This window comes from Thunnus albacares, chromosome 21 (genome assembly GCF_914725855.1).
Source record: "Thunnus albacares chromosome 21, fThuAlb1.1, whole genome shotgun sequence".
Classification (NCBI taxonomy): domain Eukaryota; kingdom Metazoa; phylum Chordata; class Actinopteri; order Scombriformes; family Scombridae; genus Thunnus; species Thunnus albacares.
Window position 1 is genome coordinate 15,505,562 of NC_058126.1, and position 17,753 is coordinate 15,523,314.

A 17,753-nucleotide genomic window follows, 5' to 3' on the forward strand; every position below is an offset into this window, starting at 1 on the left:
TTGCATTACGTTGGTTTTTCAACGTAATTGTCATCCGTAACTGGTTCCACTAACACACAGAAAAAGAGAAAGAATAAGAGAGAAATAAGATAAAGAGAAAAAAAGACAAGACAAATATTCTTTAATTTCCACAACAGTCCAGAGGGTTTTTTTTGTTGCAGAACTCTCCATCATTACCATATGAATTGCAGCTACAATTACCACTTCCACTTGTATGAATTGACAGAGAATTACCCCCAGCCTCTCTCAACCTCCCTCTCCCCCTTCCTCTCTTCCCCCAGACTTCAACCTGTTCCATATGATCGCCGTGGGGCTCAGCAGCTCCATCCTCGGCTGTCTGGTTACCCTGCTGGTCTACTCGTACTGCCAGCGCTACCAACAGCAGTCGCACGACGCCACCGTCATTCACCCAATCTCAGCCGCACCACTCAACACCAGCATCACCAATCATATCAACAAACTGGACAAATACGACTCCGTGGAAGCCATTAAGGTCTGTGGACAGGTTTGCACATGGTTCACTGCGGGTCACACTTGACAGATGTCCGGATGTGTAGACGCAAAGCAGCATTTCTAACATTTCCTTACTGTTTGACTTAATCAATTGATCTCACACTCCCAGTCTGAGTCAGTGAGCAACGGTTTGCTCTTCCTCCAATGTCAGTTGTGATTAAATACACTTCTTACTGCATGACTCTCACTGTCACATCACCTAGTGCACTGACACTCTCTAGTCGTCGGCAGGCGTGCATACATTTTCTCTCTGTGTGCTCTGCTGTGTGTCTCAGTGTGTGACTTTGTTCTGTCTCAACGGTCATACACTGCTTTCTCATAACATACTAATGCAATTACTTATCAGCGCGTGGGTAGGTAATCAAGGAAGAGGCTCCGCATCTGCACATCTCCCTGCTTAGACAGGCTCTTTGTATCATTATTGCAGTATAGTGTAGACTGTCAGATACACCATAGCCACTGACAGAGATCCAGTTACTCTCATGGAACAAACAGCCTCTTATCCACTGATACACCAGACTTTTAGTGCCAGACTGAGCTAGTGATTAGTGTTTGTCCATAGCTGCTCCATGCTTCAGCTGAGCTTTTTTTTAGAGAATTCCCAGCACTCTGAGTCAGAGGGTGTTTCAGACACTTTAACATGCATTTCTTTTACCTAAAAAGAGGGTTCAGAAGCAAAGAATGTGGTAATAATATTATACCAAACACAAAATTGGATTCAAAATATTTTTTTAGAAATTGCATTTGTAAGATAGTCTGGTTCTAGCTGGCCACTTTTAGGCTCTGGTACCAATTTGTCTTACTGCTGATAAGCAGCTATTGGACATACAAACCCATTGGAATAAATCATAGTCTTAAAGCAGCTAAACTGACCATTTCTTAAGCCCCATCCCTCTAAGTTTCTGTTTCTACACCTCCTGCTTTAAGCTTTTTGTTCTCACGCAGTGGGAAACAATGATAACAGCAGCAGATTTTGAAATTCAAAGTAATTCAAACAGTGGACTCTTCTTCCAGTTGGCGACTGTCGATTTGTCAGCTGGCACATTTTATAAGCTGTAGCTAACTAGTTTATTAAGCTGACATTAGCTTCATGTATTGTTTGGAAGAGCCATCTCCAGTTGACTTATTTTGACATGAGACTCTTGTATAAGGAATCTTAAATATGCTCTTTCTGGCTATATTTACTTTATATTTTGCCAAAAGTATAAGTATTAAAAGTATGATAAAAGTAAGATCGACTAACCTCAATATTAACATAAACTCTGATAGCATGGACTGGCTACCAGTAACGCTTGGTAAAGCTGAAGTAGTAAGCTAATAGCTGATCATGATAATGTTTGCAGCTTAAGTAAGTGCAGACAAACATGTTTTAATTCATTCCTTTAGCCAATGGTCAGTTGGTAATCTTCTACTCAGCTTGGTATCTGCAGTATCAACTTGATTTGGTTGTTTACTGTAATGCTGATAAATCCATAATTGTTAGGAAGTTTGTTTTTTGTAAGCAGGAGTTGGATGCTCAATTTTGTCAGAGGAAGTCTTCAATATCAGCAATAAATAAAGTGAATACCTGGATGTCTGTTTGCAAAACTACTTCACAGATATGAAAGTGTTTTGTAAGAATGCTACAGAGTGAGTACAGACCCATTGGCACAGTGCAAACCTCTCTGAATGTAATTTCATTGTGAAATAAAGGTGTGAGGAGCATTCATCTGTCACGCAATTACAGTCAGAAGCATAGGACATAATTCAGTTAGTTCGGTTGCAGATAGAGGTAGCTATGAATATAGACAGTCCATGTGAAAATACAAAAAGTGCTACATGACAAATGAACACTCTAATTTTCCAAAAGCACATTCTGCCTCCAGCCTTCACTCAGTAAGCCTAAATGGTTCAGATGTTGCAGTGAATTTTCAACCATTGAAGTGTGCAAAGCCGTAATAAGTGGTTGAATTGAGTGTTTATAGAAAGGAATGATTAATACTTAATACCATATTTTAGAGAGTTTTGGCTCAAATCCTGATGTTGATGACACATTAGTCATTATTATTATGCACGATGTATCATTTTCATAAACGACAGATACCCTTCATACTGGTTTGTTGGCCAACTGGAGTATTTCCAGGCGTCTAGTTTATGATCACAAACCTAAATCACCATGTCGCTATAGTTTTATGTACAGTTTATCATATTTCCAGAGGGAATATGGCCTTAGGGTTTCTTTGAGGATGACTCTTGCCCATTCCTTTCCCCCTTGCAGCCAGATGTGTCGGTACTCTTGCCCTTGGACGACCCCGCCATGCACCAGCCTCTCTCTGCTAACATGGGGGTGTCCATGCGTGGCCTGGAGATTTTCTACTAACCACTGACCTCTGACCTCTACAACATCCCGCCTCTTGACCCCCCCCAACAACTCTTTGACCCCAACCACTACTACTTCCTCTTCCCCACCGTGCCCCTTCCACTTCCTGTGGCACTTCCTGTGTGTGGCAGGTTGGAGTACAGACTCTAGTTTCTCTTTCTCTGCTCAGACCCCTTCATCCCTCCATCCGTCCATCACGCAGGACCCCTCCCCTTCTCCCTCCCGGCTTGTGAGAAGGCAGTGTATCCCCCTCCCCCCCTTATTTTTCTCTGTCAACAAGTGCCTCCATTTGCATGTTTTTTTCATGTTTGTCTTTGTTGTTTTGTCAGATTTTTACTCGTCTTGATGGTTTAATTTGATAGGTTGAGAAAGAAAATTCATTGTGATGCTGTTTTAAAATACTCCTCTGTTACCTCTCTATCACTAATTCCACTTCATAGATGAAGCAAATTTTTTTGTTGTTTGTTTACTGCACCAAAAACGCAAATGTAATCATTCTTCAGCCAATTAAAGAGATTTAAAAAAAGAAGACAAAGTAGATGATGCTAACAAGCATCGTAGCGCAGCTGTTTAAAAGCAGCTATGGGGCCACCTGCAGAGACACATAACCGTCTGCGGGACTGCGGGAGCGTTGATTACATTCCCTTTGTGTGCAAATCACATAATGGGATGGAAGCAAAATATGAGTTTATTGTCCAGCACACTCGTTCCCTATCAGTGTCAGTTGGAAACATCCATCAACTGCAAATGCAGCATCATCAAGTGTTCAATTACACTGCCCCAAGGGACTCCTGGCACGCACTCCACCACAGACTGGATATGAACACATCCATTTGCTAAATTGCTGATGTTGTATTGAGCACCACATCAGAAGCTCATTCCATGTTTACTATGTCACGCAGGGACAGAGAAGATGCCCCCATGGCTCTTCCTTATTGTTTAACAGAAAAGTGACTCCATTGTGATCGATTTTTATGGCTTAGATCGTCCTAGAGGACCAACAATCTGAGGGCCATAAAAACTGCTGATGCTGGGTATTAGAGATGACAGAGGTGGACATACGGACGCGCATCAAAATAATTTAGCCTTGGCTTATCATTTTTCCTCCCTGTTTGCAAATGCTTTGACCTTGCTCTGTGAAATGTATGTTTCATTCACTGAGCGGCCTCCCATTGATTTGTGTTGCTCCTTTTTTTTCCTTTTGTTTTGGGCTAGATGGATTTGCTTTTACCTTGCCATCTGGGCTGAGTAATCACTTGATCCATGTGTCGCAAACAAGTCCATACTGACTCCTCTCCCTTTCTCCTCTCCATCCTTTTTTTTTTTTTTTTTTTTATCCGCAGGCCTTCAACAAAAACAATCTGATTCTGGAGGAAAGAAATAAGTACTTCAACCCACAGCTTGCTGGGAAGACCTATACCAACGCATACTTCACCGACTTCAACACCTACGATGACTATTAACCCTTGATTCAGCTGTTCAGACTCCACACCGTAGTGAGGACACCAACCCTATCATCCATTTTGACTGTATTCTTTTCTTTGTGCTTTGTATTAAGATTCGTGACACCATGCGTGGGATAGTCCCACTCTGAGACTCTATGGCAGCTGGTATGTAATGAAAACACAGACACACAGTGTTGCCAACAGAGGGAAATGCCTACTTTCTCTCAGGTGCCTTGGGGTACACGTGGAAATTTTCGCGGGCAAGTCTTGCCTTGACTCTCACTGAGAAATGGACAACTGGATTTCCCGATGTGGACAAAAAAAAAAAGGGAAAAACAAGAAGCAAATCAAAGAGACTGTGGGAAATGTGATCCCTTTTAACTTTCTTGTGACGCCTCTAAAACAGACCTGCATTTGTAATGAGGGGAAATAACCACGAAACCGCTTTGCATGACTTCATCTGACGTGTTTTCTCTGCCGTTCTGTTTCGTTTTGCATGAATGATCGCATTCCATTTTTTTTTTGATGACTTGCAACCTGCGTTTTTTGCTGGTCTTAGGTTCAGGACTGGTTTTTGTCTGCTGCACAAGTCATAAAAACAAAGGCTGTGGTGACGTCTGATGGCTTTTACCATTTGCTATTGCAGTAATCTCCAGATGGATCAATATCCACCTCCAGTCCTAGAATCAGGATGTAGATATTTGAAGTCTGTGGTCAGGTTTGCCCATGTTTTGGGGTTTTTTGTTTTTTTGTTTGTTTTTGTTAGTTTTTGTTTTTTTTCTGTTACAGGCTCTTCCAGGGTCTAGCAGCTAGCAGTTATTGATTGATTTAATTGTAAGTGTAAAATCTTTTTTGTGTTGAGTTTTTTGCTTTTAAAGGTACATATGTTTTTGTACAGGAAGTTAAGTTTGAAGCCTATGTCTGTAGTTTTTCTTAATACATTTATTCAATGTCTCAAGTGTTTAAAGAATAAAACATTTTCTTTTGAAAAGAAAAAAGTTTATGTGTATTCTGACAAGTAATCAGGATTGTCCATATCAGCCTGCATCAAGTTCAGTCTTTGTCACAGTACTTTTTATATTTTTTGTAAAAAAAAAAAAAAAAAAGTTTTTGAATTTTGATAGTGTTCGCTATTTCTTTGGCTTCTGAGTTATATATGTATTTGTGAGAGCAGGATGTTAATGGCATTTACTGTACAGATGGAGTGTAGCAAATACTATTCTCCTGAATCCCAACTGGAGTTCTAACCATAATAGTATAAGATGAAATCCATTCATCAAGTCAAGATATTTCTGTTCAAACTGTATAACCAAATATTAGGTTATTCAATGGTTCAGTTGCAACTAACTCTTTTTACATGTTTGCTTGTGTTACTGTGCATAAATTAAAAACTGCTTCGTACACAACAGACTTGTCAGAGTTTGAGTTTTACAGATTCACTGGCACATAACTCTTTTCTACAATCTCATTTGTAAAGCTTTGATGTCGTTGAGCTCATCAGGTTTTATTTTCTCTCTGACTCTTATGAATGACCTAAAGATGGCTTCAACTAGAGTGAAAGCAGACAGTGATATAAAGCACTTTCTGTCCAGTGCGGCTTGCTTTGACAACTTTGGAGACTTGTATATTCCTCGAGCAAAACACTGTAAAAGCAAAGTCCAATAAGCCCACACTAGCATTTCATAAATCACTCAAAACCAGAGTAAAAGACTCCCCCCCACTGATTTTTTTAAAAGGAGTCTTCAGCCCGGACTCTGCAGTGACAAATGGCATTGGCAACAGTAGAAGGATACCTGAAGGATACAAATCGTGTGAGGCAGCAGGGTAAAGGAGGAGGGGTCACTGTCTGAAGACCAAACTCTAATCTGTATGATGGGATGTAACACCACACATCGCACTGTTCTCCATCAACCTTCAACCTGACGTCCCATCTGTGTGCAGGGGGTAATGGAGGGGGTGCTATTAATCACCTTGCTATTTGGACGAGGGGGGGCTGGTGCTGATCCAACCCAATGTACGGCCCATCTCTCTCTGCCTCCAGAGAATCAATCTCTCTTTACCTTGACTTCATTCTTGGTACCTGAGAAAGCAATGCTGCAACAGGCACACAGACGTGGGTGTATGAGCAAGTGTGAGTGTACATGTAAGTGGGTGTTAGAGGTTGGAAGAGTAGTTTGAGCAGCTAGAAATGTGTCCATTTCTCTTAATATTGGTTCTCCTTATAACGCATTTCTGGACTACGTGCTTGTTGTATAAAACAGCCATTTGTTCCACATTGACCCCACCAAACCTTGATTGATGAATCATTAATGGATGTACACATCATGTATATTTCCTGTACACTCTACAGCCAGTAGAATAATGCTGAGGCTTTCCTCAGCACTTTCATCATACTGCAAATTTGCCAGCAGCAAAAGCTATGCAGCTCGTAGTCAGTCAGACACATGTGACATTCCACTTTGACAGGAGGGCTGAGGACAATAAATGACTTTCCCAAAGTGGCATTTAGGGACTGTTAAAGGTCACAGCTAAAGGTCACAAGAGCAGAGCTTGTGCATGTCAGAGAAACTGACTCTGTGAATGCTGGCATGTATATAAAGAAGTCAAAGTGTCACGAGATGTGGCTCACAGGAAGAGTTGCAGTGCAATCAGTTTATTGTTTATGTGAGTATAAAAGGTTTTATTACAAACATTCATAGTTGACAGAGGATGAATCCTAATGACTTTAGTGATCCTTTGACATTATGTCTAGTGCCACCAGCACGTCATGTTTTTCACTTATTCAGTGAAATATCTCAACATCTAATGGATTGATTGGCCCAAAATTGAATAAAGACATTCATGTTTCCAAGAAGATGATTCCCTCCGACTTTGGTGATCTCCTGATGTTTCCTATAGCGCCACCATGAGGTTGATGTTTGTAGTTTGAATAAAATATCTCCACAACTATTGAATGGATTGCTATGAAATGTGGTACAGACCACAAAAAGTCCACAGTACAGACTTTCATGTCTCCTTCATCATGAATAACCTTAGTAATGCCCTAAGTTTTCTTTTAGCACCATCATTGGGTCAAATTTTTTATTTGTCCAAAACCTCTGTTTATAACCTAACATATACAAAACTAATGGCATTCCCATCACTCTGAGTACATGGTCTTTAGTGCTGATTATAATGTTAGTATGCTAACATTTTAAATGTCATACCTGCAGTATCTTAATGTTTTCATTTTTTGCTTGATGAAAACTTTTGGAAAGTAAAACAATGTCAGTTAAGGTTACAGTATGTTGTTGCCATGGATTTACAAAAACAACAACTGACAATAGTTACAATAGAAAGGTAAAAACAAATATTAATTTAAAAATAAGTCTGTTGTATTAATTAGTATTAGTACAAGCATTACTTCAGATACTCAAGGTTTCAATCAGAGTCTTGAGGTTTATAAATACCTCAGAATATCTCATTGTTCTGAATAAATCCATAAACCTAATTTTGATTAGTGCAAATATCAATTCTAATATGTGACAATATTGATGAGAATATTGACTCATAAACATCCTATCCAGAGTGGGAAAGCTCTGCTTCCATGCTCATTTTCTGAATATTTGTCTGATTAATACCCACATTATGTGAAATGGATTTACTATAAATAGCTTTATCCAAATATGAGCCAGGATTCTCTGTGTATAACCATTTTGCTCATGAAGCGTTCAGGAGCTCTGTTAATTAGCACCCTGTATACAGAGGGCTCTGAGTGGCAAACAAGGTGAGTGAGTGAGATTGTTCCTGTCAGGCAGGTAACAGAGCGTGAACATCCCATTAAACACCTCTCCTTCCTCTCGAGACCAGTTTTTCTCTCATTCACATGGATCACTGTGCTTTCGACTGGCCTTTCGACACCTCCCTGAGCAGATCCACCACCTTGTCTGTACTGAGTATCGGCAGAACTAACTGTACAGATATTTCAAAATTGCGACCCCAGTCTACTAGTGGCCACTGCAGCCGCTGTGGATATTCAGAGCCGGCTGCTAATCCAGCCAAACTATTTAATCATGTGTTACTGAGGAAGTTGTAGTTAAGTCTGGTACGAGACCCCATGCAGTCAGCGCAGTAAGTTCTGAAAAATGCTTTCAGGAAGGAAACCCAGTGATAAATGTATGCTGTTGCGTTATGTTTGTACGAGCTGGGAGAAGTGATGGAAGTAGATGTTGACTAAACAACCCCGGGGAAGACTGAAGACTGCTGAACAATTAATGAGCTGTCATGAAATGGTGTGTTTTTTGCAGTAAGGAAAATAACTGTGATTACCGATGTCTGTTATGGAGTGGAATCCTTGAGCAGGGGGTTGCAGTAAGTATCGGTTTATCTGTGCACACATGCACACACAGACACTTTGAATTAGATATTTTTCACAGCATAACACTGCTGAGCTATAGCTTACCATGCACTCACTCTGTATCTGTTTTTACCTGAGGCCAAGGTGAAACTTTGTGGATTTACACTTCATTTGTTGCTGTTTTGAGGATGTGAATAGACCACCTCAGACAGAAGATTCTTTAACTATCCCCCAATGCATTAGAGCATCCCCTTAAGTATTATATTTCTCTGTATGTTTTGAAGCAAACATTCCTTAATTCAGCCTCAGTCCAGATTAACATTACTACAGTATGTATTCACAACAAACAGATGACAGAGATTTTTTTAAAGCAGCTCTAATCTCCATAACCCCCTTGCTGCCATGCTTAAAGAAAAAATATTATTCATTTTGGTGACATCTTCTAGGAAAATTGTGTTTTAGCCACTCAGACTCCGAATCCTATACTCATTACGTTAGCATCTGCCATTGGTGTAACTTTCCAAGTTTCCAGATAGCACAGCAGTTCTCTGTTCTCTACACAAACTCTCCATTTTCTTCATTCTTTGTCCCAGACAGAAGGAAGCACAACTTCCAGCAGCGCTCACTCAGACAGATATGTGTGGGTAGATAGGAAGCTGGCACGACACTGCAAGTTCCGTCATGGCAGACTGAAGGATGAATGTCACCGTAAGCGCTAATGCCAGTTGAGAGATGCCACCATAGATTCCACCCCAAGACATCTGGAATCCCAGGTGTCCGTCCCGCCGATCCAGGTCTCAGCTGCAGGAAGCCAAGAGTCCTCGTGGATGCCAAGAGCCTCGCAACACCAGCCAAGCCACACTGAAGCTTATCAGCTCCACCACAACCCTTTATGGGCCTATTCACCTCAATCAAAGCTGTTATTTAGGTAACGAGCCAAGATGGCGGATATCGCCGCGCTCCAATTACCCTATGTCTCCTACATCTTTCCCTGCCAGCTTCCCCACAAGCCCTGATTCTCCTCAGTGTGCCCAGCTGCTCTGGCGCTGCTCCGCTTCCTCAGTATCAGTGCAGAGGGAGACCTTTCAGAACAGAAGAGCTCTGTCACCGCTAGATACATTCACAAGGGCTATTGATGACTGTCATGTTGTTTGGTATAGCAGGTCGTATCAATAGTGGGGAAGTGTCTTTCAGAGTGCAATTGCGGTGGCTGACTGATGTTCAATAAACCCACTCAGAGCTGCAATCAGATTTTTTAATAACATATTAATTATAATGATTATAGTAGAAGCAGCTATAATGGTCGTTTACTCCAAGTTCCTGATCACTCATCACCTGAAGAGATCATTATTGCTACCTGCAATGAGAATGAGTGATTACAAAATTGCAAAGTGTGTTTTTCTCCGTTGCTGTTGACATATGAATGACCTGAACATAAATTAAACATTTTTCAAAGATATGAAACATAGTAACACATTGCTGTACATTTTGTCATAGTAATATTGTCATATTTTAGCATAGACACACCTTTCCTTTACAGTTGTTTTTTCATTGCTGTAACCCTGCACTTTCATTACCCATGTATGCACTTTCATTCATTTTCTCTTAATTTTCCACTGTTTCACTCTTTAAATCACTTTGAATTGACTTAGTATAAGAGTTGTGCTCTACAAATAACCTTGATACTTAAATTTGTAATTTGTACCTCCCATTGTTCCACATGTAAATGTTTTTTGTCCTATTTTGTTTTATCTTACTATATATGTATAGATTGTATTTGTTCTCACATTGCTGTAGAATCATCACATATTTGGTATAGAAGTATAATCTCACTCAGCACATCTTTCAGTTAATTCAGATTAAACCTAAACTGTAGGTAATTCAACTCAGAACTCAGTTTGCCTACCTTTACCTAAAAGGATGGTCAAAAACCTTTACATTTTTGAATATATAAGGGTGAATTACTTCGGTAGACACTGGTCATTAGGTGATCATAATGTATTTATTCAGGTCTTTCTTTATCATAAACAAGCAGTACAATACGACCACCATGTCTTTCACACACTGAAGAGTAAGAAGCCACTGAAAGTGTTATTTCCATCATCAGAAAGACCATAGCCAGAGGGAAGGTGCATGTACACTAAATCTCCCTTGTTTAATTGAAGAGTTAATGCATTGGACAGGTACAAATGGCCTTCATTATTGTTGTAATCCCAGTTGTAGATTAATTTCTAGTTATTGTGGTAAAAGTGAAGACCAAAATATCCCCCACTACGGTAGTCAAAGGCAGTGAATCTGAAGTAATAGACTCCTCTGACCGATGCTATGAACATGCCTGCATAAGAAGATGAGTAAAAAGAGGTTACTATATCAAGCATTGTGACTGTTAGAATAGTGAAAGTGTGCTTGAGTCTGTCTGTTGAACTGTACCTAAATTGCGACTGTAAGCATTGCCAACGTTAGTGAAGATTTTGTCGTACTTTAGAAGGATTTCTGAGTTGAATGGTCCCACCGAACTGGTCAAGCCAACAGAGAAAGCAATCTTGCCTGTAAATAAAGTGATATTTTATCAGTGATTACATTATTAGGTTAACATATTTCAATACTTCCAGTTAAACCATAGCTTTAAAATATTTTATATAAAGAAATTGAAACTATCTGAGAGATCAGGAGGCCTTGAGGTTAGAGAAAGTCTGAAAGGTTTTTGTACTGCAAGTCTGTCACAGTTATGAGCATTTTTGACAGCAAACTCACGTGTAATGTATTATTATGTACATGCAGAATATAAGAAGAGTTGATAAAGTCTCCCCAACGATACATCAAGCTCAGCACAGCAGGGATTGGAGAGTTGCTCTAAACTCTTCATTAATACATAAATTAATCTGTAATAAATTTTTAAAATGCCAGGTCGAAAGAGACCACCCAAAAACAATCTGTATACCGTGATGGCGAAGAATTTGTATAACATATATTTTATTATTATTATTATTATTAATATAAAAAGAATAGATTCAATTTTCCATATGGTAATGTCAGTCCAGGAAGTTATTAAACTCTGAGCTGAAAAAATTGAATTTAAGGGATTTTCTCCTCTTTAAACCCCCTCATTTTTGAGGGTTAAGTCGACTGCTATATTGCAAAATGTGCATATGTTATAGTGAGAGGAGCATGACTCTTCACCTCTCTTCTCTCAGAGTAACAGTGTTCTCAGGTTGTCTGTTTGAATTTATTAAATATATGTGTGTGAACTGCATACATACTACATTGAAATTCTACAGGTGATTTTCATATGCAGTGCATTCACACTACAAAAATAACAAGTGGAAGAACAATTAAAAATGCCAACATTCACAGTAAAATTGCTTGTTTTTTTAGTGTGGTGTTGATGGAACCCATATTGTCCCAAAATACAATGCACAACTATTCACACCTCACAAAAAGGGATATTAACTAATTTTTTGGCCACTAGGAGGCAGTAGAAACGAGTTGTGAACACAATATGTCATACTATCACCTTTTAAGTTGATATGGCGAATTTGTGAGGAAACAGTTGCTTCTTTACGTATTGTAATCAGTAATACATATCTACCACTATAACCCAGCAAAAAGTGATATGAACTAATTTTTTTGGCCACTAGGGGGCAACAGAAACAAGTTGTGAACACAATACAACATATCAGCTTTTACTGTTACTGTTATTGAGCTTAAGTATTCTGTATCCTTTGAGTAAAATGGAAAACCTATATGGCACAGACATTATAGCTATTTTATCTTATTTTATGTGACTAACTTGGGCTTTCCAAAAAAAGCAATATGTAACCTTATATCATCAAAGTCATTAGTCAGTGTTACCTGCAGTCTCTTTCTGCAGTTGCTCTATGTCAATATTTTGGAGCTGCAGTTCAGTCACGGTGCTGTTCAGGTCCGCTCTCAGAGTCATAACTTCCATCTTCTGCTCCTCTGCTTCTTTTTCATTAGCTGTCATTCTCAAGTCGACAGCATTCAATCTGGTTTCTTGCTCTGAATGTGCAGAAAGAAAATCATGATAAATGCCGATTGACAATTAGTTAGTTGGATTATTATTATTGTAATCAGTAATAAATATTAGCAAATGTTAGTAATTAGTCTAATCAGTGGAAGTTGTTGGATAATTTCTAATAGTTTTTAAGAGGAAAAGAAACACTACGCTGAATCCCACATTCATGCTTTTTCGAAGATGAGGTTAGCAGGTTCTGGTAACTGTGGTAACTTCCTCTTTATGTGTGAAGGATGTTGTATTGTTCAGAGAGGTTATGTGAGAATGAGCTTTGATTTGATCACAAATTGAATTTTAGAAGTATTAGTAAGTCCACTGTAATATAATTTAGAACTCCCACTGGTGTGATGAAATTTTCAGATGCCCTTGTATAATAATTGAACCTGAAACTTAAAGCCTCATTCAGACACGACCCCCGCTGGAATAAAGTAAGGGTTTGGTTCAGTAGCCTACCTGTTTTTGCTTTCTCAAGGCCCTGTACAATTATCTTCTGGTGTTGTACTTCAGTCTCAGTGGTACTCAGCGCTCCTTTTAGAGTGGCCACTTCCTTGCTCTGATTGTCCAGGTCTTTCTCACTGGCTGCCACTCTATGTCCAATACCTGACAGTTCTGCTGATAGCACTAGAATTTTAAAGAGGGAAAAAAGCACAAGCTGCTAATATGCATTCAACATATCTCCAACCTATTGTAAATACTATCATAACAAATAACGTGGAAATATTCAAAGCAAAGCCTTGAGCAAAATTCATTTATGAAATAAAATAAAATGATTCAATATTTCCACAAAAAAAAAAAAAGCCAGTGCTGGAAGTCATAAAAATTGACACCTTTAAACCAACAAATAAACAAACCAGAAGATTGGCTTTGTGGAAACTGTTTGTTTGAGCTTTTACATCCAAACGACTTGTATTTCACTGCAGCATTGACAGTCATGAAGCGGGGAAATGTGCCCATATGCCGGTGAATCACTGTGGGTATTATTTCTGCATCCATAAAGTCAGGATCCAATTTATTGTCATCCTCAGAAGAAACACCGCATCCTGTGATGCTATTATAAATCAGTTGTTTGTTGCAGAATATTTTGTGATATTGTGAGTTGCTTTCCCTCAACCTTCCCTGTGTAGTTTTTACATCAGATAGTAACTTTTAAAAGTACTTTCCATAAACAGACAACAGCCTGGATATGAATACAGTGCAGTGTCATGAGGTTGAACTGCTTCTTTTGACCACTGATGCAAGTCTTAAAGCAGAAAAGTTTCACACTGATACAGTGCAAATATCTAACCGTAGCCATTATTGCTGAGGTTAGATATTTAGATAGAAGACAGTTAGAAAAAAGGCAACTGACTCGAATGCCAACTAGAGGTACAGCTTAACGGACAGGTTCAAAATTTCCCAAGTACGTCTTAAAACAACAGTCAGTTGTCCATATGAACACTGAAACAGGTTTCACTCGATGTAATAATTCCTCCAGTTCATACAGCCCATTAAAAGATTCCTTCCTAATGTGCTAAGTGATGGGGGACAAAATTCACAGTCCTCATTTTGTGCAAAAACATATTCGAAAGTGTATCTGAAATTAATGTGAGACTTCAGCAGCCTGAGTTATTCAAATCAAGTGGATATCTTCAGCCTTTTTAGTACAACATTCCCTCTTTGTGTTTCCCTGGACAGTGTTTTTGTTGAGCGGCAGTGGAAGCATAGTAACAAAAAGAAGGAATTTTACACTAATAAGGCTGTAACTTCGACAGATATCTATTTGAATTGAATAATTTGGACAGCTGAAGCCTCATTCGGATGCATATTGAATTTGTTTTTTGCACAGAAAGAGGATTTTATCCCCCATCACTTAAATTGTAAGCACATTTGGTGTGGATATTCTAATGCTCAGTATGAACAGAAGGAATTATTACAGCAATCAAAACCAAGTTTCAACAAGTTTCAATGTTCATATGAGCACCTGACTAAACCTGACTAAAAATTGTGAACCTATCCTTTAATGTTTTAACGCAATCAGTGTCTACTGGTGCATACTGTATCAATAAAAAATAAAAAAATACCACCATTACATCTTGGTTTTATCTTCTTGGTTTAGTTCTGCCTGTATCATTCAAATGGGATCCCTTGTTTAGTGTTTTCTTTTCAACAGTCTTTTTTAATGGTGTCATGGCCTTCACAGCCAATTATTCATCAGGAATTGTGGAGTGGCACCTTAATGGTAATTGCACACTGTTGAATAGTGTTTCTATGGCTCTCTGATTTGGAGGGATTGACACCAACACCTCATATTTATCACTGATGCTTCATGTCTGAATAATATTAGAACAATCCACTGTAGCTAGACTACTGGAAGTGTCAACTTGAGGTATAGCTGTATAGTTTGGTCAATTAATGATAAGAAAAAGAAAAAATATCCTTTCAAAGAGTAAAATCGGAACAATAAAATCATGCACTACAGTTTCTTGGTGACCCACAGATCTGCTCTCTGCACCTCCACCTTCTTTGACATGAACCCCGGTTCAGCTGTCAGAGGCAGAACTTTGCTCCTCTCCTCCTCTGCCTGAACCTCACTTTCTCTCATTTTGGTCTCCAGGTTTCTCAGCTCTACCCTCTGCTCCACCACCACGGTCTCCAGGCGGTGCACCATGTCTTTCAGCTTTTTCAGCTCATTCCAGATTTCTGCAATGGTGCAATGGACGGGTCGGATGTCTGAGCCACCCCTGATGACAGGAAGAATAGCAGCACTGTAACAGTCACTGAACCCCTCATTTTGAAAGAACACATCTTCACATTTGAGCAGCTCAGGCAACTCACTTGCTTTTTATGTGCTGAGTATGATGGGAATGTAACAGGTATCCAGCAGAAAATTATCCATTTCATGTCAGCAGATTGTTAGTAAAAAACAAAAAACAAAAAGCTGTTAATCTAATCTGACTAGTTGTGGGAAGAGTAGAACCTGTTTTACATGGCAGCGTTTCAGTGTCAAACTTGTCACTTGCAATCCACAAGCAAGTTTCCATAATACAAACAAAGGCATAAAATCATAAAACTGTTCAAATACATTGCTGCACAGTATGTGTACAATTATGAAAAAAAAAATCTGTGTAGGAATCACAAAGACTTGGACAGGGCTGGTGAATCAGTATCATTTTTTTCTATTACCCCAGTAGCTGGTTGCAGTTAACCTTCCATAAGTGTGTATAACTGAATACACACTGGAAAAATTACATCCTAGAAAGTGTAAAATTAAGGATAATGACTGCTGAGAGGAACCAAAATTCCAGGTTGTTCCAGTCTTTCTTTCTCTGTGATCAACAGTGAGCAAGAAGCACTACTGGATCATAAAAAATGTATTTGAAAACATTTTCAACAGTCATTTTTAACTGAAATTGAAAAATATAATGAGTAGTACTGTGACCAAATCAAAATCAGTCATGCGTTGTGCTGCTCAACAATCAAACTAGGACTATACAATAGGAAACAAACCACGATATTCAAAAATATTTATTTAATTCCAACAATGTTTAATAAAATGCAATTTAACCGATTCCTAGCATGAGATTACAGTGAGCCTTTAGTGACATTCCTTATTAATTCCTTCATATGTGAGTCTCTTTGCTTTCATCTTTCCAAGACTGCAGCCAGGTAGAATAAAAAACTACATTCACAAGTTAACAGTATAGCCTGTAAATTTCAGTCCTGTGTCAAGGTCTGTGAATATGTACTGTGGCACTGCCAGCTCTCGTCTAAATCAAGCTTACTGTATACTTACCGCACCGGTCTGTAACTAAAGCCTGCTTATTGCCAGTGGTGAAAAATAGCTGATTACATATTTCATGCTCTTTGTTTACTTGAGCCTGCAAATGTGAGGTCATTTGATATTTCCAGGAGTCATTGAACCTGAACCAACTCCCTCAGTGTCGCCACCATTTACTTAGTGTTTAGGTTGAGCCTTGAAATATATGTTTTTATTCCCATAGAGCAGTAACGATTTAACATTGTTTCCCATGGCAACATGAATATGGGTTTGATTTCAGCAGGTTTGAGGCAGGGCTGCTGCTGGCCGTGTGGGTGCCATAAGCGTAATTGGGGGTATAGCATAACTGTACAATAACAGTATATATTACACTAGAACTAACTATAGAACAGGCAAAAAAAAACACACACACAAATATTTGGAGGTGCAATCTTCTTCAATAAAAAAAGCAAAGAAATATATTTTCATTATCAATGTGATTTTGTGACAAGTGATTTTGGGGACACCACACTGTATAAAAGTGAAGTTATTGAATATTTGTGTAGTATCTCTTTTCGGTGTTGCACTCTTTAGACGGTCCCTGCACACTCGTCTGTGCATGGTCCAGCTCAGAGGACGGATTGTTTGAGTAAATTAGGTTGTAGCTTGTTTATTACAGTAGGAAAAAGGTGTTGTTTGTGTTTTAGCAGTATTTCGCTTATAAATTTTTGATCAAATCTGTGAATATATTGCCAACTTTACCAAGATGCTGTTTGGTGCCCCCTCCGGCACTTGGTGTACGGCACACAGTGCATGATGTACGTGTATGTAGCAGTGGCACTAGTTTGAGGTCATATTTTCTAGTTGAGTGCAAACGTCCTGACCTCATACAGTATTATCTTTTATTCAGTGCTATTCAGAGCAGCACAAGACACTGTGTTTTCATATGGACTGGATTAGAGAGCAAGAATAACGTGTTTTAGTCTGTAAAAGTTTTCTCTTTAAATTTCCTCAAACCTTTTATGGCTCTGTGGATAGCAATGTCAATCTGTTGTTCAGTCCACTACTTTGGTCCAGACTAAATTATCTCAACAACTAATTGGTGGATTACCATGAAATGTACAGATTCATGGTCTCCGGAGGATGAAGGCTACTGACTTTGGTGACCTCTCTACTTGCGCCACCATGAGGCTGACATTTTTTTACTATTAGTTAAACATCTCAACCGTTGGATGGATTGTCATGACATTTGGTACAGACATTCATGTTTGTTTCCATGTTTCACAGGATTATTTGTAATCACTCTGATGATCCCCTGACTTTTTTCT

The 17,753-nt window shown here is 39.0% G+C and overlaps 1 protein-coding gene across 1 annotated transcript in view; it reads left to right on the plus strand.

Annotated features, from left to right (window-relative positions):
• sema5a (sema domain, seven thrombospondin repeats (type 1 and type 1-like), transmembrane domain (TM) and short cytoplasmic domain, (semaphorin) 5A) overlaps positions 1-4,623 on the plus strand; it is a 124,064-nt gene extending 119,441 nt beyond the window's left edge. Inside the window, exons 21-22 of the mRNA XM_044340182.1 lie at positions 282-493; positions 4,216-4,623. Of these exons, the coding sequence (XP_044196117.1) occupies positions 282-493; positions 4,216-4,335 (332 nt within the window). The 3' untranslated portion in view covers positions 4,336-4,623. The remainder of the gene's footprint in view (positions 1-281; positions 494-4,215) is intronic.
• Positions 4,624-17,753: the final 13,130 nt, after the last annotated feature.